The sequence below is a fragment of the Nelumbo nucifera genome, chromosome 1 (genome assembly GCF_055504915.1).
Source record: "Nelumbo nucifera cultivar China Antique chromosome 1, China Antique-T2T, whole genome shotgun sequence".
NCBI classification, from domain to species: Eukaryota; Viridiplantae; Streptophyta; class Magnoliopsida; order Proteales; family Nelumbonaceae; genus Nelumbo; species Nelumbo nucifera.
In genome coordinates, this window is record NC_142649.1 from 192517012 (window position 1) to 192541991 (window position 24980).

General features: G+C 38.9%; 1 protein-coding gene across 3 annotated transcripts in view; it reads left to right on the forward strand.

Moving 5' to 3' along the window:
* The window catches only part of LOC104611857 (brefeldin A-inhibited guanine nucleotide-exchange protein 2), a 55058-nt gene that overhangs the window by 19471 nt on the left and 10607 nt on the right, over positions 1-24980 (forward strand). For all 3 annotated transcript variants that reach the window (XM_010279100.3, XM_010279099.3, XM_010279101.3), the window contains exons 2-8: positions 3266-3583; positions 3750-4086; positions 4188-4610; positions 4694-4983; positions 5259-5532; positions 21942-22438; positions 24554-24875. In XM_010279100.3, coding sequence (XP_010277402.1) covers positions 3266-3583; positions 3750-4086; positions 4188-4610; positions 4694-4983; positions 5259-5532; positions 21942-22438; positions 24554-24875 — 2461 coding nt within the window. The remainder of the gene's footprint in view (positions 1-3265; positions 3584-3749; positions 4087-4187; positions 4611-4693; positions 4984-5258; positions 5533-21941; positions 22439-24553; positions 24876-24980) is intronic.

Sequence of the window (24980 nt, forward strand, 5' to 3'; positions counted from 1 at the left end):
GATGGTAGCTCACTATAGATCCAAGGGTATACTAATGCCGACTTCCAGTCAGATCCAGATGATAAAAAGTCTACATCTGGGTATGCCTTCACGATAGGATCGTGTGGTGTTTGCTAGAAACAGGGGTCCACGGCGGATTCCACAACCGAAGCCGAATACATTGCTATAAGTGAGGCTGCCTTATGAATGAAGGTGTTCATTATGGAATTTGGAATTCAGCACATCACCCATTCCACTGTTGTGTGACAACACTGGATCTACGGGAGATTAATGTTAAAAGGTAGCTTCAGCGGAGAATGTGGCAGACCCATTGACTAAGCCACTGACACAGAAAGTGTTTGAGAAACACGTGGAAAGTCTGGGACTCCGGCTTATACCAGATTGGACCCAAGTGCAAGTGGGAGCTGTTAGATAGTGTATGCCCTTAGCTCCAATCAGAATGATGTACATTATGACATTTAATGTAAATGAATAAAGTACATATTTGATTCATGTTATTATGGTGTGTTTCTGTGTAAATACCCTTAAACTGGACACATATGAGACTCGCGTTAGTTTAGAATGTTCACAGCCGTTGGGTAAGTCTAGGAAGATTTATCCTACCAAGGCTGACACTGATGTGCCGCCAAGTTGGTTGGGGTGGCTTGTCTCAGCTGCCAAGGTGAGACCCGAGGTACATGCAGTGTAGGTTTACTTGAAACCCTGAACCAGACCAGAATTCCAGTATTGCTCTGGACCTTGGAGATTGATGGGCAAAACTGGAATGTTACACCTGACCCCTAGACTCGATTATGATACTGCACTAGGTGTCGGATTGGGCTGTCTTTGATATGCCAATCAGTGAGATCCTTAGAGGGGGTCAAAACCTGGGTATGTTGGGACAGTCCGAGAATTCATCGGAGTGGGTGATCATAGTGACAGGATCAGCCCCTTTGTCAGACAAAGGTAATGATCAGGGATGCACTCTCTCTGATGGAAACCAAAACTGCCGGCAGTTGATTTCAATCGTTGAAATTTGTTTTTGCAAAATATATTTATATACGGATATATACATATATGTATATATATATTATGGTTTCAAATTGTTTGCAAAAGGTTTTAATTCTCGAGATCCATGTGAGTAGAGAGTGCAACACTGTTCCTTGTAGCCGAGGGAGAGGTTCTCTCTTGTCGGGCAGTGTTTGATCATTATGGGCTGAGAGGTTAAGTGTAAGACCATTGAGGGTAATGCTTGATGGGCTAATCTTGCATCTGCCCACAGTCCCTGGGTTTTTATAAGGTGGCTTGGCTCAGGGACCACTTAGTGTAAGTGTTGGGCCCATTAGGAGCCCATGGTGATGGGCTCAGGGGTTCACTGTCCATTACAGTGAATTCGGCCAGGCCTTGTAATAGAGGCTGGGCTGAACCCATGTGGCTGATGTGTAGATCAATGTTTGGGTCCCACGCCATACAAGGAAACCCAACTGGGCAGCAGTTTGGAAGGTTAGTGAGCACATGGACTTAATGGGCCTAAAGCCCAATTCGAACTAGTTTAATTAGATTAATTAAACAGGGGTGGATTTGGGATTTGGATCAGCAGATAGGATAAGGGATTATCCTTATCCACTCAGAGAGTCCAGATCCAAATACAGATTTGGATTTGGAAACTCCTAATAAGATTATGAGGGCTGATCTAATCTGCAGATAAGATAAGGGCTTATCCTTATCTCTTAAAGAGAGTCCAGATTCAAATAAGGATTTGAATTAGGAAACTCCTAATGGGATTAGGAGCTGATCTCTTTAAGGCTATAAAAGGAGGAGGAGGGCGAACCTCCACACACAACAACTCAATCAGATCTCAGATCACTGAAAGAGAGAAGACAGCAACAGTAAGACTGCGCCATCTTCTTCTCTTGCGCCCTCCTCCTGCTGCCGCCATTGCCAGTTCGTTCTCCATTGTAGGAGCGATCAAGAAGGGTTCTTGATATCAGTTTTTGGGGAAAAACTGATCTAAAATCATGCCTACATATCCTCCATCGAATTCTTGCTGAAGGATTTGGTTCTTGTGAAGAACCACCTGCTGATTCTGCTTCACCCTACGTAGTGTCCTCTTCAGTGAGAGTAGTCTTTGGAGCTTTCCTTGGGTGTGAACACCTTCGTTGGGAGTTACTGTTACTCCGTATCAGGTATATCCCTCTCCTACCTTTTGGTTTCAGATTTGGTTCAGTTTAGGTTCAAGATTGATCATTGAAAATGCAGATTTTCTAAAACAGGGAATGTGATTCCCACATGGGAGAGAGAGAAATTTTTGAAATTTCGCCCTACCTACCTGCATATGATGGATCTATCATCCCTTCACTTGAATCCTGACTTTGCAAGTTCAGAGTCTGATCTTGAAGCAAAGCTAGGAGATTCACTATCTGTTGAATCTCCCAATCATTAGCGTCCCAGTCCCTTTTGAAGGATGGGTTCCAGCAAATGTTTTCTCCCCTCTGAACATAAGAATCGGATACCAGTACCTCTTTGTCAACTCCCAGGTTGAACAAGGTAGGGAATAACTCTTTAAGGGATCTCTCCCCAGTCCAAGGGTCCAGCCAAAATCTGATCCTTCTGGCATCTCCTATTTTGAACCTGATACTATGCCTGACCTGGGTGTTAGCTCTACAAATTCCTTTCCAAAGGCTGCAGCCATAAGTTGAAGGAGGGGGCTGCAATCCCAAACATTACTGTCCAGCTCAAATTTCTCAGCTATTACCTTCCTCCAAAGGTTATTTGGTTCTGCATTAAACCTCCAGTGTGAGCTGCCTAATAATGCTAAGTTAAAGGACAATTCTGTTTATTTATTAAAGGCATATTCTTAGCATAAGGCATCTCAAGGTGTGAGATATTATATTTTCAGGCATTAGTCTCAAGGTTGAGCTTTGAGGCATTTTCCTTGAGGCAAGCATCATGGTCTAAGTATGAATTGCCTTTTAAATACCCTTTTATAAATCCATGTAATCTTTTTTAGCATTTGGTCTGCCCATTTATCATCACCTCTGCTTGATATTTGCTAATTGATTGCTTTTCTAGGGATTGGCTTATCTAGATGAAGTTCATGTTTTCCTTTCATTAGTCATTATTTTCATAACCTTTACTGCACGGAAATATACCCTTTGATATGGTTAATTTACTGTTTCTGTCTTGCATAACGTGGGGGTCAACTTCAAGAATTTGTTTTAATATCTTTATTAGATGAGTTAATTGGATCTCACTACAATCTAATTTGTTTCTTGATATGGAACAGGTTTTTAGGTGCTATTAAGCAGTACTTATGCCTATCATTGTTAAAGAACAGTGCATCAACCCTTATGATTGTTTTTCAGCTTTCTTGCTCCATTTTTATTAGTTTGGTATCAAGATTTAGAGCTGGATTGAAGGCAGAGATTGGAGTATTCTTTCCTATGATTGTTCTCAGAGTTTTGGAAAACGTTGCTCAGCCTAATTTTCAGCAAAAGATGATAGTGCTTCGGTTTCTAGACAAGCTATGTGTTGATTCCCAGATCTTGGTAGATATTTTTATAAATTATGATTGTGATGTCAATTCATCAAATATATTTGAGAGGTATGTGTTTTTCAACTCAAGCATTGACAGCTTTAAGTATTTCTGTTTTGTTCTTGGGTCTTACAGTGACAGCTTTTTTCTTTCATTCTTTAAGATTTTGAGCATGTGAGACTTTAGATCTGAGCTGCTTTTGTTCTCTTTTTATCCCTTGGTTTGTTTCACACAGGATGGTAAATGGACTTCTCAAAACTGCTCAAGGTGCTCCACCTGGTGCTGCTGCTACCCTACAGCCACCTCAGGATGTCACCATGAAACTTGAAGCAATGAGGTGCCTAGTGGCAATTTTGAGGTCAATGGGAGATTGGATGAGCAAACAGTTACAAATTCCAGATCCTCATTCTCCTAAGAAACTAGATGCAGCTGAGAACAATAGTGAATCAGGAAGTCCTGTGGCAAATGGGAATGGGGATGATCCTGCTGAAGGATCAGATTCTCCTTCTGAAACATCCAGTGAAGTTTCTGATGTATTGACAAAGCGCCGGGCATACAAGCTTGAGCTTCAAGTAAATAATTTTTACTATGTTTACATGCACTTCTGCTTCTTCTTTACTTCTTCCTCTCTTCTTCCCATTCCACATCTAATCTAATATGAAACTTGTGGCAGGAAGGTATATCTCTTTTTAATAGGAAGCCCAAGAAAGGCATTGATTTCCTTATAAATGCAAAGAAGGTAGGCGACTCGCCAGAGGAGATTGCAGCTTTTCTTAGAAGCACATCTGGTTTGAATAAGACCTTGATTGGTGATTATCTAGGAGAGAGGGAAGAGTTACCATTAAAAGTTATGCATGCATACGTGGATTCCTTTGACTTTCAAGGGATGGAGTTTGATGAGGCAATCAGGGCTTTACTACAAGGATTTAGGTTGCCAGGTGAAGCACAGAAGATTGACCGTATCATGGAAAAATTTGCTGAGCGTTATTGCAAGTGTAATCCAAAAGCTTTCATGAGTGCAGACACTGCATATGTCCTTGCCTACTCTGTTATATTGCTCAACACTGATGCTCATAATCCCATGGTTAAAAACAAGGTAAATGGTCCTTGAAGTTTCAGGTGAAGCAATTTTATGTTTTTAACACAAGTTTGATTATGTTGTTTTGTTTGGTTATACAGATGTTGGCAGATGATTTTGTAAGGAACAACCGTGGCATAGATGATGGAAAAGATTTACCTGAAGAGTACTTAAGATCCTTGTTTGAACGGATTTCGAAGAATGAAATTAAAATGAAAGAGGATGACTTGGCTCCTAAACAAAAGCGATCTATGAACTCAAACAGACTTTTAGGCCTGGATAGTATTTTGGATATTGTGATCCGTAAGCGAGGAGAAGAACAAATGGAGACCAGTGATGGTCTTATCAGGCACATGCAAGAGCAATTCAAGGAAAAAGCTCGCAAATCTGAGTAAGTTTAACCAGACTTCTCCAGTACTAATATTTTGCACTGCTTTATTAGGTGTTGACTGCATACACTCTATGTGTATGGTGTATTGGTGTACCCATAGATACTATATTTTCATCTGTACCTTGCTACATCTCTGAGAGCTTTATCCATTATTTGAGAGACCTCAGTATTGATTCTGCCTATTGTAACACCAAATTTTAGTAGTTATTTTATGAAGTAAATATGGTACTTCTTTGACTGTATACTTTATCTGGATATGCATTTGTGATCTACAGGTCAGTTTATTATGCGGCAACAGATGTAGTAATCCTGAGATTCATGATTGAGGTCTGCTGGGCTCCTATGTTGGCTGCCTTTAGTGTTCCTCTTGATCAAAGCGATGATGAAGTAGTAATAGCACAATGTCTTGAAGGTTTGCGTCATGCAGTCCATGTTACTGCAGTAATGTCCATGAAGACTCATAGAGATGCTTTTGTTACTTCACTAGCAAAGTTCACCTCCCTTCACTCAGCTGCAGATATCAAGCAGAAAAACATTGATGCCATCAAGGTTAGTTTGTAGTTTTTATATTCATTTGTCAGACAGCACATGGACTAACTAAGCCTCTTATCAAAAAAAAAAAAGGACCAACCAAACATGGTATGTTTCCAGTGTATGGATTGTTGATTTCCCTATCTTAGGGACTCTGTTTGCATTTTCACTGCACTGTTTCATCAGCTTGTGGTAGATGACTGGGGTTTAAATCTGAGAAATAATGGTAGAGGATAATCAGGAAGGGTTTCCTCAAACTATTCAAATGGCAGAAAATCTTTAAAGCAATTATTGACTTAAGAATAGGAATTTTTTTTTGGATAAATAACGATTCTGAATATTGAAGAATACAAAGAGTAAGAATAAGAACATTGATAGAGATATTTCATAGAGAGGAACTAGAATGAAGATGTGCTACATAAATAGACTTGTGTTTGCTTGACTTGGGCTGTAGGAGAGGAACTAGAATGAAGATATGCTACATAAATCGAGAGTTTCAAGAAAAACCCATATTTTTTTGACAAAAAACTTAAAATTTATTAAAACGTAAGATAATGAGTCCTATTAACCCCTTGCTTGGCTAATACACTGGCCATCACATTTTCCGATCTCCTCATCCATTGTATCCTCAAGTTCATATTTCCTGGTAAGATATTTTAATGTTTTTCATTTCACCCCTGTAGCACCATATTATGGATTTTGGTTTCTTTACCCTTCTCACCACCAATTTTGAATCCCCCTCAATCACCACATTTGCTATATTCAGTTCATTAGAGATTTGTACTTTGTACCACAGCAAGCAATTCTACTTTGAGAGGATTGCCCATACCTATAGGTTCAGAAAATGGTTCTATTACTTCTATTTCTCTCAAGACCCCTCCTATTCCAGTAGGGCTTGAATTACCTTGACTGCTCCCATCAAAATTCAACTTTACAAAGCCTTCAAGTGGAGGTAGCCAATGAGCATCTACTCTTTCCTAGGGGTGAATTAGAAAATTTTGGTTTCGGTTTCCAGAATTAGAAATTTGATTAACTAAAAAAACTGAATTTACCGAATATATACTATATATTTATATATTAATATAATATATATAATATTATAATGAAATTCAGTTTCGTAATATATATTATACATTATAATAATAATATTTTATGTATGTTAATGAAATTTGGTTTTAACCAAAATAACTGAACTGAACCAAAAATTTCGGTTTTGGTTTCAGTTTTTAGAATTTTGGTTTCTTTGGTTCAGTTTTTAGCTGAATAAACTAAATGCTGACCCCTACTCTTTCCTTTCTAGAAGAGCTTTTGGCAACTAATTCTCAAATTCTTTAGACATCATCAAAGGAGAACTGAGAAAACAACTCCATAGTCTTGATCCAATGGAGCACCCTGACCATCACACAATCCCTGACCTCTTCCTTGCTTCTTTCCTTCTCTTAGAAAATTCTTGCATTCCTCTCTTCCTAAATAGTCCAAACCAAGGCTGCTCTCACACATCTCCACATTATTCTTCCCCTCTTTTGGGCCAAGTAAACATAGAAGGATCAAATAGCATATTAACCTCTATTGGTATAGTCCACCTGCACCCAAACAGAGTATAAAACAAATTCCAAATAGCTGCAACAAAGGGACAAGAGATCAATAAGTGATAGCAACTCTCATTATTGGATTTACACAAAACACACTAGTTAGGAGAGAGCCATGAATTGGGTCTTCTCTTCTGTAGCAAATCCAAAGTATTGATCTTCTTGTGAACTACTTCCCAACAGAAAACTCTTATTTTGGGTAGGATGAGTCTACACCAAAACTCTTTAAAGGTGAATGAAGGAGAGGCTGAAGAGTTACAAAGAGACTTGAACAAAGAAGCACTGGAAAACAAACCCTTAGGGGGTGTGTGTGGGGCGGCAAATATGCTTATTTGGCTTACCGGGGTCTAGACACACATTTTGAAGAATTTGTAGGAGATATAGACAAGCCATTAGTTCATCGCCCCTTAAACCTCTACGGAAACCAAAGTCCCAATTATGACCCATAGGGACTAAGTGAAGAATGATGAATTTTGAAACATACTCATTTTTGTACAAAGAAATCGAGTACGAGGAAGGAAAGAGAATGGCCAAGAGCCAGCCCATGATGATCTTGTTGGGGCAGGTCCAACCAATAAATTAAAAAAGTTGTACAAAAGAAAGGTGGTTGAATTCAGAGGTCCAAGACATGATCTTGCCGGGGGTTGTCATGGATTTCAGGATTTGACAGGAGGAAGAATGTAGTGAGAATGGGCCGAATGGGCCTTAGTGTTCTTCATTTCTTTTAAGTAGTATTTAAAGGTTATGTTTCTTAGTTATGGACCTTAGTTATGGGCTTTATGGGCCTTCTTTTATTTTCTTTAATTATTTCTTTAGTGCTGGCTGCCCCTCATCCAAGTAATTGTACTCAGACTTAGAATTATTAATAAAAGTGATGAAAGGGGGCTAGAGAGAGAGGTTCAAATTCTTCTTTTCTCTCTTCCCTTCTTTTCTTCTTCCACAACCTACTGTTGAAACTTCTTTTTTCTTCTTTCTCTTTATCTCTTTTCTTCTTTTCTTGCATTATCTGAATTACTATAGATGTAATTTTCAACTTGGTATTAGAGTGGGTTCTCACTTTTGACTTTTTTCTCCTTTCTTTGCCCATAGATAGTGTGTATGGAAAATTAATTGGTTGATTAATCAGCTACTTATGCAGCCCAGTTAGGAAGGTTTTTGGATAGTTTCGTGGAGGTTTTTCATCCTTGATTGAAGCCCTGGGCAAGTTCTTGGAGATTTTTCTCGAAAACCCTAGGTAACCGGAGAAACCTTGTTATAGGTCGTAGAGACAGTTTGAACCAAGCACTTGTGGATCAGAGGTAAGCCTTTTGATTTCTTTTAGGGGTGGTTTTGGTTGGATTGAATTCTGTAACCTCTGGAAGGGGCAGTTGAAGTTTTTCTCTTTTTCCCTATCCCGCAGAACCTTGTGAAACCCTAATTTTAGGGAGTTGAAAGGTTCTTTGCTTAGAATAGTAAATCTAGCCTAGTAAAGTCCTAATTTGATTTTCGTTTACATCCGTTTACTCAATGAAGCAAACTGGAGGAGAGACCAAATATTCCATAAATTTTGGGTTTGGACATGGGGGGTCAATAGAGAATCTTTTTGGGGCTGTGACTACTGTGAAGCTAGATGGGACCAATTATTTAGCTTGGCCTCAATCTATTAAGATACATGTTTGTAGTAGAGGAAAATGGGGTTATATTACCGGGAGCAAGAAGAAATTGGAGGATGAAAACTACGCAGTAGTGGATTGGTTAGTGAATTCTATGCAACCACACATTAGTCAGCATTACCCATGGATGGAGACTGCAAAAGAAGTGCTGGATAGTATCACAGAGACCTATTCCCATGATGTGAATAATCTTAGATAGGGGGAGAAGCCCTTAGCAATCTACTTCTCTATGCTGAAATCTCTTTGGCAAGAGATTGATCTGATGGGGACTGTTGTTTGGGGTTGCACAAAGGATGAAGAAACATATAGAAGGTTGGTGGAGAGAAATCAGGTCTTTGAGTTCCTCATCGGACTCAACTCAGAGTATGATATTGTGAGGTAGAATGTTTTAGCAAAGGATGAGGTGACTTTGTCTTAGGCATATGCTTTGGTGAGCAGTGAGGAGAGTAGAAGACAGGTTTAGTCTGTTGAGCCGCAGGTTGATCACTATGCTAATGCTGGGATGAAGCTGAAGGTTAACACTAGGAAGAAAGATGCTATTTGTTAATACTACAAGAAGCCTAAACACACTAAATACACATGTTGGAAGCTGCATCTAGAGCTCGTTCCTGCCAGATTCAAGAAAGAAAATGGTGGAAAAAGGGTTGAAATTGGAAAAGGTGGAAATGCAAATGTAACCACCTCTTTGCAAGGTGAACAAGGACAGGGTGCAGAGAAGTCAATAGGAGAACAACTTGCAGCCACCAGGGCTGAATATGAGAAGTATGGCCGAATCACCAGTCACTTAGAGTCCACTGCTACAACTCCTTTAGAAATTGTTCCTTCCTCTACATATTCTCAGTCAGGTAGTTGTGCCACTGCACATCATGCTTCTGTCTCAGGTACTCATAAAACCCCTTGGATAATTGATTCTGGTGTTTTTGACCATATGACCAATGTTTCACAATTATTCACCTCTTACCGACTTCTTTCTAGCCGGGACAAGATCTCCCTTGCTAATGGCTCTCTAGCCCCTATAACGGGAAAGGGAGACATTAAGACCTCTAATGCCTTGACCTTATCATCTGTTCTTAATGTACCTAAACTTAATACCAATTTTCTTTCAGTTAATAATTTGACTAAATCCCTGAATTGTAGTGACTTTTTTCCCTTCATATTGTGTTTTTCAAGACATGGGATCTTAGAAGGTGATTGGGAGTGGCCATGAGGTGAATGGGATCTATCTGTTAGACATGCCTGAGCAGAGCCAAGTACAACCTAAGAGAACTACATTTGTTTTAGAGTCCACTAGTTGTATTATGTTATGTAATAGTCGTTTGGTTCATTTGTCATTCTCTTCATTTAGCCAGTTGTTTCTAGAGTTATTTAAAGGACCTAGTCTATCGAGTCTTCATTGTGAGTCTTGTGAGTTCTCAAAGCATTGTAAGAGCACTTATCCTTCAAGTAATAAAAGATCAACTATTCCTTTTAACATTGTTCACTCTGATGTGTGGTGGTCTTACCATTTACCATGTATGGGTGGGTATAAATATTTCATCTTGTTTATTGATGATTTTTCACAATATACTTGGATTTACCTTATGCACTCTCGGGCTGAAATGCCTAAACTTGTGCAATAGTTCCATGAACACATACTCACTCAGTTTAATACCTGCGTCAAAAGATTTTGGTCAGACAATGCGAAAGAATATTTTGAGGACCTTACATCCTATCTTGAGAAGTTTGGGGTTATTCATCAGAGTTCTTGTGCCCGCACTCCATAGCAAAATGGAGTAGCGGAGAGGAAAAAGAGACACATTGTGGAAGTTGCAAGGAGCATTTTCTTTTGCTACCCATGTTCCTGTGAAGTTTTGGGGTGATGCAATTTTAACAACTACCTACCTTATTAACCACATGCCTTCTCAAGTCTTGGGGTTAAAATCTCCTTTTGGAGTCCTCTTTCCCGATGTTAATATTTTCTCTATTCCTTTGAGGGTCTTTGGTTGCACTTGTTATGTCCACATTCCCAATTCCAAAACACACAAGTTTGACTCCAAGGCTTAGAAGTGTTTCTTCCTTGGTTATGCTTCTACACAGAAAGGGTATTGTTGTTTTGATCCCATTAATGGCACTCGGTTTGTTACCATGGATGTCACCTTTGTAGAGTCAGTTCCTTTTTATAGCCATCCTTCTGAGGGGGAGGGATCTCTCGAGTTGTTTTCTTCATCCCTTCCTTTGCCAACTCCAATTGAGTCTTGTGTTGAGCCCTCCATAGTTACCCCCATTCATGTGGAGGAATCCTCTCCTTTGAGGTCTTCCACTCTTGCTCCTCCTGACCTCCCCCTCCTCCTGCTAGTCCTCCAGTTGTTTCTACTCATCCTATTTCTAGAGGTGGTACTAGCGACAAAAGCTAAGACAAACATAGGTTGATCCCACACCTCAAATTGAGGAAAGGTAAGAGGAAATGTATAGCTCATTACACCTTTCCTACAACTTGTTTTCCCCATCCTACTATTCCTTTCTAGCCTCTATTTTCTTTCAATCCATCCCAAAGTCTGTTTCAGAAGCCTTGGCCACACTAGATTGGAGGGATGCTATGAGTACTGAAATACAAGCCCTTTATAAAAACAATACTTGTGATATTGTTGACTTGCCAACTGGGAAGGAACCTGTTGGGTGCAAGTGGGTTTTCACTATCAAGTATCGTGCAGATGGGTCAATTGAGTGGTATAAGGCTCGACTTGTTGCTAAGGGATATACCCAGGTATATGGGATAGATTACACTGAGACCTTTTCTCCAATTGCTAAGATGGCTTCGGTGAGAGTTCTTTTATCCTTAGCAGTGGGCTATGATTGGCTCTGTATCAATTTGATGTTAAGAATGCATTCCTGAATGGTGATCTCATTGAAGAGGTATATATGTCATTTCCTCTTGGTATATATGGCAAGGAAATGCAGGGTAAGGTGTGTAGATTGAAGAAATCACTTTATGTTCTGAAACAATCTCCACGTGCTTGGTTTGATAGGTTCAGGGCTGCTCTTGTTCTGTTCGACTACACTCTGACTCAATCAGATCATACCCTCTTTGTTAGTGTAGAGAAAATGGTTGACCAGCTTGTGGTCCCACCACCTGCTTATATGTTCTTTCTTGTCTACAGTACTGTTAGATTTTTTCTGTTGTTTCTAGTGATAGGGGCATTCCTGTCATTGTACCACTTAATGTTGAAGACTTAATCTAATTGACATTTGGGGCGGCAGACCAAGAGTGCCAAACCCTCACATTCTCTTCTTTTCTCTCTTCCTCTTCTCTTTTCTTCTCTCCTTTTTTTTTTCTTCATTTCTGGCTTATTTCTCCTTACTACAGGTCTGAACCTTCCTGGTTTCAGACAACTTGGTATCAGAGCAGGCCTAAACCTGGCTTAGGCTCTTATGTAGGTGTTGACCAGCCGACTACATGAGCGTTCTAGGGCTGGAAGCTTCATCTTGCGTCGCTTGGTTCTTGGAGGTCGTTGGAGATCGAAGAAGGTGCCCAAGATTCAAATCTCTTGGAGAGCTGTCCGGTGACCAGGAGGAATTGGAGAAAATAGGTTGGTTTCTGAATTAGAGCTTAAATCAGAGATTGAGAGTGGTGCCCAGTAATTTCTGGGTTGTTTTTATTTTTCTGGACTGTTAAACTGTCCGAAAATTCTTTGAAAATAGTACAGCTATTCGGCTGTTCTTTTAGACTGCTGCAACCCAGAAATTTCTGGGTTGTTTTCATACTTTTTGGACTGTCAAGTGGATGAAATATCTCTGGAATCAGTTCTGCTGGTTGTTGTTCCTCCTGGACTGTTTTTGGGTACCTGTACGGACTGTTCTCTGGGTTGTATTACTTTTTGACAGTGTGGTCTCATCTACTGCCCACCTTGTGTTTGTAAAAAGGCCTCTGCACCTGTACGTACTGTTCTCTGCTTCCTTTGAATACTGTTTGGTCAGTACCTGGAACTTCTGCTTAGAAAAGGGTTTTGGACAGTGCTGTACTCAGTGATTATTTTTGGTCCACTTCATCATGGAAATGGTTGGAAATGAGAACAAACCAAATGGAGATGGACTTGTTGGAGCTGTAAACTCTACTGATAACAGTTCATTTCAGATTACTACAGTCAAATTTGATGGAACAAACTATTTGGAATGGGCCCAATCAGCTGTGATGACCATTGGAGGGAGGGGAAAACTGGTGTATGTGATGGGAGACACAAAGAAACCAGCACAGGAGGACCCTTCCCTTGCCAAATGGGTTCAAGAAAACTACTTGATTATGACTTGGATATGCAACTCCATGCAGCCCCATATCAGTAGAAACTATCTTTGGGCAAAGACAGCTAAGGAGATTTGGGACAATATGAAGGAACCTATTCTCAGCCCCTTAATGGTGCTAGTGCCTATGAACTGAAAATGAAGGTGAATAATCTTAAATAGGGGGAGAAACCTGCGACAGTATATTTCTCCACCTTGAAATCATTGTGGTATGAAATTGATGACCTTGAGACTATTGAGTGGGAGAGCCAAAAGGATGCTGCTACATACAGGAAATTGGTTGGGAAAAATAGAGTGTTTGAATTCCTGGCTGGGCTGAACTTTGACTATGACATTGTAAGACAACATCTTCTCACTAGAGAGTGACTCTTTATCTCAAGCCTACTCTCTGGTACATAGCGAGGAGAGTAGAAGTAAAGTTATGTTGCAGATCCCATCTGTGGAATCAGCTTTAGCAACTATAAAACCAAAGACTGGAGGTGATAAGGAGAGAGAGATAAAGAAGGATGGAAAGGGGGATGTGTTTTGTGACTACTGTAAGAAGCCAAAACATACTAAGGACACTTGTTGGAAGCTTCATCCTTAGCTAATTCCAAAAAGACTTAGGAACAAGAAGGGAAATGCTAATGCAACTATAACCACAGGAGCTTCATCTACAGTTGTGACCACAGGAGCTCCTTCCACTCCCTACACTAGATCTAGTTCTCTTGATGCATTGGCTGCTGTTAAGGTTGCTTTATCTCAGCTGGAGAGTGAAGTTGGTGGCTCTGGACAGTCTCATTCTACTTCCACCTTTGCTTTTGCTCAATCAGGTACAAGGGCCTCTGCCTATCATGCCTCTACCCCAGGTAACACTAGCCATTTTTGGATTATTGATTCAGGTGCATCTGATCATATGACCAGTTTATCTTCATTATTTCACACATATTGCTTGTTCTTTGGAAGAGACAAAGTGTCTATTGCTGATGGCTCTCTTGTCCCTATTTCAGGCAAGGGAGACATCAATGTCTTTGATGCTATTTCCTTATCCTCAGTTCTGCATGTTCCTAAACTAAGAACTAATATGCTTTCTGTCAGTAGTATCACTAAACACCAGAAATGTTCAGTAACATTTTTCCCCGATTATTGTGTTTTCCAAGATCTGGCTACCAAGAAGGTGATTGGGACTGGCTGCGAGACGAATGGGATCTACTTGCTTGAACATCCACCTGGGAAGAGGAAAGAAGATGGGAAGTTTTCTGTGTCACAGTCTGTGAGTAAGATTATGCTTTGGCATAATCGATTGGGTCATCTCTCTTTTGAGTCTTTAAGGAGTCTTTTTCCTAATTTGTTTGAGTCGATCCAAGTGTCCAGTATGAAGTGTGAGTGTTGTGAATTGGCAAAGCATTGTAGATCAACTCATATTCCTGCTATGGTTGGGTACAAATACTTTCTATTGTTTGTTGATGACCACTCTCATTTTTCATGGGTTTACCTCATGTGCTCTTGAGATGAGGTTCCCACTTTGACCCGCATTTTTCATCAAATGATCCTGACTCATTTTGGGGTTAAAATAAAAATCTCAAATTTGATAATGCCAAAGAATATTTTGCAAAACCCCTATCCTCTTATCTCCTTGAACATGGAGTGATTCATCAGAGCATTTTTCCTCATACACCTCAGCAGAATGGTGTAGCTGAGAGGAAAAACAGACACATCCTTGAAGTTGCAAGAAGCATCATGCTGAATACTAATGTTCCTATTCGTTTCTAGGGGGACGCCATTCTTATTACTGCTGTTTATTTCATTAACAGGATTCCTTCATGGGTCTTGGACATGAAAGCTCCTTTTAACTTGTTATATCCTGAAAAGGAGTAGTTTTCTGTTCTTCCAAAAACCTTTGGTTGCACTTGTTTTGTCCAAATCCTTGGGCCTACCCGTTCAAAATTTGATCCCAAGGCTGCCAAATGTATTTTCCTAGGGTACACACAAAATTAAAAGGGGTCTTGTTGCTATGACATTGTCTAGAGAACTAGATTTGTATCCATGGATGTCACCTTCTTTGAAGATGTCCCTTATTACCTTAGGGTTTCACCTTAGGGGGAGAGTGGTGAGGAGGGCGTGTTTGCTCGAGATGTTCCTTTGCCCATTCTTGCAAGCGGAGGGGAGTGTATTGAAGGGAGTTGTCAAAAGTATAAAGAATTGAGGGTGTTTCACAGAAGATGGTGGTGGCAAGTTGGTTCTAGTAATGATCAGTCCAGGCCAGTTCCTATTTCTTCTGCAACACCAGATTCAGGTATTGCTTCCTCCTTACCTCCTCCTACTACTGATAGCATACCCACTCCTACTACTGATGACATACCCTCTTCCACTACTGCACTTCTTGCCATCCTTGGATGATCTTGACCTTTCAATTGCAGTACATAAGGGGAAACGTCAGTGTACCTCATCCTCTGCCCATTGTATCTCTCATTTCCTTTCTTATGATCACATTTCACCATCATTTAAGTCATTTTTAGCCTCCATTGCTGCCATTCCCATTCCTAGAACAGTTCAAGAGGCCCTTGTTGTCCCTGAGTGGAAGGAAGCAATGAAGGTTGAGATGGATGCCCTTGTAAAGAATGATACTTGGGAACTGGTTGATCAACCAAGAGAGAAGAAGCCTATTGGGTGTAGGTGGGATATTCACAGTGAAGTATAATGCTGATGGTATAGTTAAAAGGTATAAAGCTAGACTGGTGGCTAAGGGATACACTCAAACTTATGGTATTGATTACTTGGAGACCTTTGCACCAGTTGCAAAAATGAATACCATCAGGGTTTTATTGTCTCTTGGTGTTAACTTCTCTTGGCCTCTGTTTCAGATGGATGGTGACTTGCAGGAGGAGGTGTATATGGAGTTACCTCCTGGTTTATATGGTGCAGAGACTAGTAAGAAAGTTTGCAAGTTGAAGAAAGCTTTGTATGGTCTAAAACTATCTCCAAGGGCATGGTTTGATAGATTCAGACTTGCTTTGGAAAGATTTGGCTATGTTCAATCCAAATCTGACCACACTTTATTCTTTAAGAAGAAAGAATCTACTTTGACTCTCCTAGCTGTGTATGTGGATGACATTGTGGTGATAGAAAGTGATAATGATGAAATAACTCTCTTAAGCAGCTGTTGAATCAAGAATTTGAAGTAAAGGACCTGGGTGAGTTGAGGTATTTCCTTGGGATAGAAGTGGCAAGGTCCAAGCATGGCATTTTTGTTTCCCAGAGGAAGTATGTTCTTGATCTCTTGGAAGAAACAGGAAAATTAGGAGCTAAGCCTGCTGATACTCCCATTGAGCAAAATCATAAGATTAATGCAGAGGATGGTGAGCCTCTAGAAAATAAAGGTATGTATCAACGGCTTGTAGGAAGACTTCTCTACCTATGTCTAACTCGCCCCGACATTTCGTATGTTGTAAGTGTTGTTAGTCAATACATGCACTCTTCCAAGACCTCACACCTCCTTGCTGTTGAGAGAATTTTAGCCTACTTGAAGAGGTGTCTAGGCCGAGGTATACTTTTTAAAAATAGTTGCCATATGAAGATTGAAGTACACATTGAAGTGTTGTGCCTTTGTTGGAGGAAATTTAGTTTCATGGAGGAGAAAAAAGCAAATTGTTGTTGCTCGGTCCAGTGTTGAAGCTGAATACAAAGGTCTATGGCTAATGGTATTGCTGAAATATTATGGCTGAAGTCTCTCCTTACAGAATTGGGAATTGAGTTTGAAAGACCCTTGGTGCTGTATTGTGATAATCAAGCGGCCATCAACATTGCTCACAACCCAATACAGCATGATAGAACCAAACACATTGAAGTTGACAGGCATTTCATCCGAGAGAAAGTAGTTGCCTCTCAAGAAGTGTGCCTTCCGTATGTTGCCACTAATATGCAGCTTGCCGATGTCTTCACCAAGGCAGTCAACAAAATCAAACTTGAGGCAGATTTAAGCAAGTTGGGAATGATCAATATATTTTCCCAATTTGAGGGGGAGTGTAGAGAAAATGGTTGACCAGCTTGTGGTCCCACCACCTGCTCATATATTCTTTCTTGTCTACAGTACTGTTAGATTTTTTTCTGTTGTTTCTAGTGATTGGGGCATTCCTGTCATTGTACCACTTAACGTTGAAGACAATTTAAATGACATTTGGGGCGGCAGACCAAGAGTGCCGAACCTTCACATTCTCTTTTTTTCTCTCTTCCTCTTCTCTTCTCTCTTCTCTTTTCTTCTCTCCTTTTTTTTCTTCGTTTTTTGTTTATTTCTCCTTACTAGACAGGTCTGAACCTTCTTGGTTTCTGACAACTAAGAGAAAAGGCACTCTGGTGACATTTCTTATAGTTTATGTAGATGATATTGTGGTTACTAGCAGTGATACAAAAGAAGTTAGTACTCTCAAGAAGTTTATCAATTCTGAATTTGAAATTAAAGATTTAGGGGAATTGCGGTATTTTTTGGGCATTAAGGTTGCTAGGTCCAAGGGAGGTATCTTAATTTCTCAATGGAAGTATGTGCTAGACCTTCTAACTAAGATTGGAATACTTGGTGCTAAACCTGCCTCTACCCCTATTGATGTGAATCATAAACTCTCAACTAATGATGAACTTTTAGCTGGCAGGGGAGTGTTTCGGAGATTACTGGGGAAACTTCTTTATCTATGTATGACTCGTCTAGACATTTCATATGCTGTGAGTGTCATCAGCTAGTTCATGCATGCTCCCAGAGACACACATATGGCTGCTACAGAAAGGGTATTATTCTACCTCAAGGGAACCCTCAATAAGGGTATATTATTTGCTAAACATGGACACATGAAGGTAGAAGTATATATAGATGTTGATTGGGCAGGAAATGTGGATGACAGAAGATCCACATCAGGATATTGTGCTATGGTAGCTATCTATCAAAAAAAAAAAAAAAACAAAGATATTGTGCTATGGTAGTTGGAAATATTGTTTCTTGGAGAAGCAAAAAATAATCAGTGGTTGCTTTAATGAGATGGGTGTTTCATGTGACGAGCCATTGATATTGTGTTGTGATAACCAAGTTGCTATTAACATTGCTCACAACATAGTTCAACATGATAGAACTAAGCACATTGAGGTAAACAAACACTTTATATGGGAGAGAGTGGCTTCAGGAGAGGTGTGCCTACCTTTCATTGCATTAGAAGAGCAACTAGCAGATTTTCTAACTAAGGGAGTTCCAAAGGCAAAACTTCAACATTATGTAAGCAAGCTGGGCATGATTGACATCCATGCTCAGCTTAAGGGGGAGTGTAGTGAAAATGGGCCGAATAGGCCTTAGTGTTCTTTATTTATTTAAAAGTTATGTTTCTTAGTTATCGACCTTATGTGCCTTCTTTTATTTTCTTTAATTATTTCTTTAGTGCTGGCTGCCCCATTAAGGGCATCCAAGTAATTGTACTCAGACTTAGAATTATTAGTAAAAGTGATGAAAGGGGGCTAGAGAGAGCGGTTCTAATTCTTCTTTTCTCTCTTCCCTTCTTTTCTTCTTCCACAACCAATTGCTGAAACTTCTTTCTTCTTTCTCTTTCTCTCTTTTCTTCTTTTCTTGCATTATCTGAATTACTGTAGGTGTAATTTTCAACTAAGAACCTTTTGGTGTCTCTTCTCAGGGAGAGTCAGATAAAACTGGAGGTTTAGAGGAAAAGGAGAGGAAAGCCTAGGTGGTTGATGTTGAGTTGGTGCCAGAAGGGGAGGAGGTGAAGCAAGGAAGTGTGGATTTAACAAAGATTGTTGATAGGGAGGTAGAGTTTGGCAAGTCTTAGGGTCTATTATTCTGAGGAGAGGCTTTCACTAGAAGAGCTTTTGAGGAGTACGAGAAGAGAAGGAAGAGATTTGTAAGAAATCCATAATAGGGGAATAGGGAGAAATTTGGAATGATGAAGGGGGGTAGAAAGAATTCTTTGATGGGGAGGACTGTGTTTGGTCCCTAGGAGAAGTTTCTGGGGGTTGGTCTTAGGTGTTCAAAAGAAGGGTTTGTCGCTTTGTTTGCTTGGTTGCTTTGTTTTTTCCTTAAGTTGTCTGGTTGGAGTTTGTTTGTTTGTTTGTTTTTATTCAAGTCTTACTACTCAAGAGATCCTGAGGTCATCTTTAATTGAATGGAGTTTTTTCTATGGAGACATGAAGACTTGAGACAGTATTCAATGATTTTTCAAGTATGACCCTTTGCTTCATTGGGTTCTGAGATTTTCCAATTTAAATGCTAACAGCCTTGCAAGTGGTGTTAAATGAAGTATTCTGCCTTTCAGTTTCTCTTTACTGGAATAATGGCTTTCTCTTTTAATGTTTTGTTTTGTTTTGTTTGTCATGTATAGTTGCACTGGTGCTTCTTTAGTGTCCTTTTTGGCCTTTGGTTTGCTTTTTAAACTTCAGTTCTTTATATTTTCCTCCTTAAGTAATAAATTTTCCATTATCAATCAAGAGGAAAAAACCTAGTACTCAATGGGTAACATCAATATGACTTGAGGTGCTGTTTGGTAAATTTGTAATTCTGATATCTAAAGGAAAAAAAGTTCTGAAAACAACTCTAAAGGCTTCAACTGTCAAAAACAACTCTGCTTTCTTTGAGTTCTGAATGTGAAGTTGTTTAATATTCTAAATGCTGGAATCTCTGAAAAATGTCTATTTTACAGTTTTATCCCTTCAATTTATAACATAAATTATATTATAATTATTTTTTATACAATTATAAGCATGTTTTATGATATGTTATCTTTTTGCATATATAAAATATTGTAGAATTAAAAATTATATTATGTAATGCATATATGTGTGTGTGTGTGTGTGGAGAAGATTCAAAGAGACTTTTAACGGGAAGGTTTGAGTAAAGATGAAAAATTTCATCTTGTTAGATGGGACAAGGTTTGTGGACTGAAGAGCAGTGGAAGGTTGGGGATTAGGAGGGTAAGAACTTTTAACAGTGTTATCAGGTACATGGTTTTGGAGGTTTGGTTTAGAGGGAGGAGTCATTGTGGAGAGAATAGTGAAAGTGGGTAAATGTGGGATTGATAGGTTTGATGGGAATCAAAGGAGGTTTCTTATGGGGTGAGTATTTGGAAACTGGAAAGGTATAATGACTTTTAATCAAGAATCAAAAACCTAACAAGTTTTGTAGTAGGGGATGGAGCTAGAATAAGGTTTTGGGAGGGTGAGTGGTGTGAAGTTGGGAGGCTTTCTGATCTCTGCCTGAGGTTATATGGGCTTACTGAACATGATATACAGATAAACCAATGCTATGAGATGAGGGGGATCAGTTGATTCAGTGTCCTAAGTTTGGGAGGCCCTTTTTGGATTGGGAAGTAGAAGAGTCAAGAGTGTATTATGTTGCTGACTAGATAAGAGAAAATGAAGATTTCAAGCTCCTCAAGGGATGAGTTGTGGTGGAAGCAATGCAAGAATCAAAGGTTTATGGTAAATCTTTTTATGCAGCCTTGATTAGAGATCAGATGGAGTCATCTCCTATCAAAGGTGTTTAGGGTAACTCTGTTCCCCCAAGGGTGGAGGCCTCTGCATGGCTGGTTGCAATTTGGCAAGTGCGTGCTACATGTGTCTCGAGCAAGAGGGATCAGTTTGCTACCTGTTTATCTCTTGCAAAATTTATGATTTTATTTGGCATTTTTTTCTCTTCTCTTTTTGAAGTAAGATGCTTTCAGCCAAGTTGTCCAGCAGAAATCTTCTGTTGGCTGAAGATTAGTGGTAGTAAGAAAGCCAGAGTTGTTTGGAGCTGCATCCCTTTTGTGGTAATGTTGGGGTATTTGGAAGGAGAGGAACAATAGGTTGCAAGGTTTGGAAGATGGAGAGAGTAGTGGTGGATATTGGCAAGTTGATTATTGACTGAGTGCTTCCAGATTTCACACAAATTGCTAGATTAGGGTTTGGAGAGAGATTTTGGGTGCTAGTTGCAAAATTGGGGTCATGTTTGTATTTGTGAATAATTTTGTTCTTTAGGTGTTGCCTTAAATCCTTCAAGTGGATGTGATCAGTCTCCTTTACTTTATACTAAATGATCACTAACATCTGAAAAACAAAATTTTCGGAGTTCAGAGGTTGGTTCTTCACCATCAAATACTGTAATAGGTGATTAAATGACATACCTGTACTTCCTATATTATTTTTGAAAATAGTGAAGAGCCAAAAGTGTACATGAGAGGACATACAAGCGGGAGAAAAACAAAGAAAGACAGCCAATCCAAAAGACCAAAACACTAGTTGGGCAGAGTTTTGTTCTTCCTATATTATTATAAAGAGAAGTGGTTAATCATAAATGAAAAATCAAAGACGAGGGTCCTTGGAGGTTTTGACAGATGATCAGAGAAGCCATTCCTTTGGCATCGAATCTGAATTGTTCATTAAGATAGACTCCTTGATCAGCTAACTCAATAGCTGATATTTTGGCTAAATCTGGAGTGAATGGAAAACAGTTTTTTATGGGTAATACCGGGGTCTGGTACTGATGCATATCTGACTTTAGTGCATAAATTTTTTGGTTTATCAGCTTCATGCTGTTTGTAGAGTTTCTTTGTATCTTTCTGGGTGCATTGATTTTCTGAATTAATACAACTATTCATTATCGATCAACAAGAAAAAAGATTTGTTCTTATGGAAAGGAAACATGGATAAAATCATAAAATGACAAAAACTATACTCATCTGTTAATGCAACATATTGTTAGCTATATGGTAAGACTAAAGCACTTAATCCAGATGATCCAGAATATGAGGAACTTTTTGATGGCAATCTCATCTGTTTCCCAAATATGAATATATGATGCAGTGACAGTATTAAGATGCTTTGACTGTTTTACAAATGGTCATTTGCTCATATATACCTATATCCATCTTATCATTTTGCAATGCTGCAATTCATTTTTTTTCCACAGGCAATAGTTACCATAGCGGATGAAGATGGCAATTATTTACAAGAAGCTTGGGAGCATATTTTAACATGCGTTTCACGGTTTGAACATTTGCATCTCTTAGGAGAGGGAGCTCCTCCTGATGCAACCTTCTTTTCAATATCTCAGAACGATTTAGAAAAATCAAAGCAATCCAAGTCAACCATCCTTCCTGTACTAAAAAAGAAGGGACTTGGCCGTATTCAAGCAGCTGCACGAAGGGGTTCTTATGATAGTGCAGGTGTTGGTGGCCATGCTTCTGGGGTGGTTACACCTCAACAGATGAATAATTTAGTGTCCAACTTGAACATGTTGGAACAAGTTGGAAGCTCTGATATGAATCGCATATTCACAAGAAGTCAAAGATTGAACAGTGAAGCAATAGTTGATTTTGTTAAGGCCCTATGCAAGGTTTCTATAGAAGAGTTACGATCTACATCTGATCCACGGGTTTTCAGTCTTACAAAGATTGTTGAGATTGCGTAAGAATTACTTACATATCATCTTGTTACCTGTCTTGGAAATACCTTGTCTCTTTTTTGGAAAGAAAACAAAACTTATTTAAAGGCCATTACCCAATGTTGGTTCCAACTATCTGGGGTCTTGGGAGGGGTGGACTAGATATGGACCTAACCTTTGGCATTTTTTTTGGCACCAAGTAGCTGTTCTGAGTCTCAAACCTAGATTCTCACACTTGTCATCTGAATATTTTACTGGTGTACAAAGCAATGGTCCCTAAAAACAAAACTTAATTTATCCAAGAAAAATAGGCGGTACATAAATCAAGTCTACTCAATACATGGGGACAAGTGCCAACAGAGGTTCCGGTTGGCTTGTTAGTGAAGTCTCTCACTGGTTTTAGTGTAGACCTGGGATCAAATCCTGCCTTAACCAAGGTTGGGAGGGTTTTGAGGAGGGCTACCTCTGTTTTCTAGCCCATTTGCCTAGCAATAGAAAAAAAAAATCAATTTCAGAAAAATAAAAGACCAAATAGAACCTGTATACCCATCTCTAGCCAAATTATCCACCAAGGAGAGAGCAATTTAAATGAGATGTTTATCTTCAAAGCTAGAGCTTTTACATCTCTTAGATAATATAAAGGAAAAGAAAAAAGATGGATCCCCACCATGGTTCAAAATTTTGGTTTTGTTAGGCATTTTTCTCAGGTGCAAATGGGGAAATTTTACAAAATTTTCTCAGTAATCTGGAAAATCTAAGGGAATTCGAAAATATTAAAAAATATAGAAAACATGGAATTTATTTATGAAATTTCAAGAAATATTGAAAGATGTATAGTTACAACCCAACTACATACAAGAAACTATAAAAGATTAAAGATCTTATATTGTATCTAAGGGTGCATCTGACTTATTATCATGAAAGGGGAGTATTCCTAAAAACCAAATATAATTCTTATATCTTGATTCCTTTCCATTGAGGTTCTTTAAAATCATTCATATCTTGAATTATGCAGCTATAATATTACCTAAATTTATGAATTATTATTATGATTATTATATGGTTATTACAAAGAGTTGTTCTTAAATGAATTATATAACTAAAATGTGCTTATCAAAAATCATGTAACTAAATTTTTTAAGAGCTTTATGTTCTGAAAAGACAAGTTAGAATTGTTAATTGAAGGGTTTGGAATCAATAAATCCAAGTAACTTATTTTATGTGGAAATATGTTATGGATGTTTTTCACAGAATCAGCTGTTAAATTGTAAGCATTGGCCCAGGAAAAGATTTTTGCATGTGCATTGTGGGTGACGTTATCTATCTGGGAGTGTTTTGTTTTCAGAAATTCTATTGTTTCCCTCCGACCATAGGGGCCAGAAAACAGCAGCAAGGTCATTTACCAGATGGTCTTCCTGGGGTGGGGCATGTCCTTGATGTGCCAACGTTGTAAGAACTCCATAGTAGAGAGGGGGAACACCCAGCTCAGATGAAAATAGCCAGGAAAATTTGAAACTCTACTATAAAAAAAAATGAAACTCTAATAATCTATTAAGGTGTTTTCTATTTTACTGTCTTTTTGCAATTGATTTTGGCAAAACTACCATTGAAACTTTGAATATTTGCACATAACAAATTGAAAATTTTCTTAATATATCAATTTTTTTTGAATTATAGGGGAAATATCAGGTGATATTTAATTATAAAAAAGTGATATTTGGATTTTTTTTATTCCAAAATATGTTTTTATTCCATCCATTAGTAAATGGGGAAATATTGGGAAAATTTCACTGTGTTTGGTGAAATTGCAGACCATGCTCCCAACTACCATCTATGAATCAACTAATGGCAGCCTGTCAGTCATCCTTAACCTGCCGATGTGCTCGTCCAACAAATCCATCACTCTATGAACTTGGAGTGGAGCCTTTATCTCAGCACAAACTTGAGTAACCTGATCCTATAGGATTGAGTAGGTCAAAAGTACCTTCTCTTCCATATTCCTAAAAGCCTTTCCCCTGTAAATATTCTTAATAATGCCTTATAAACATCTTCAGTTCAGTTTTTAATACTTTTTTCTCTGTTGCTGCTATCAAATGATTGTGGAATATTAAATATTTCTTGCAAATCTTTTCATACAGGCACTACAATATGAACCGTATCAGGCTTGTGTGGTCAAGAATCTGGAATGTTCTCTCTGAATTCTTTGTGACCATTGGCTGTTCTGAAAATCTCTCTATTGCAATTTTTGCAATGGATTCCTTACGCCAGTTGGCAATGAAATTCTTAGATCGAGAAGAGTTGGCTAATTATAATTTCCAGAATGAGTTTATGAAGCCTTTTGTCGTTGTCATGCGTAAAAGCAGTGCTGTAGAAATCAGAGAATTGATTATCAGATGTGTCTCACAAATGGTTTTGTCCCGTGTCAATAATGTCAAGTCAGGATGGAAATGCATGTTCATGGTATTCTTTCCTACTTGATATTCCTATGTGGATCTTATGTACATTCAAATGTATGGTCAATTTTGTTAGTAATGTTACTCAAGGATTAATTGTTGTGTGTGTGTG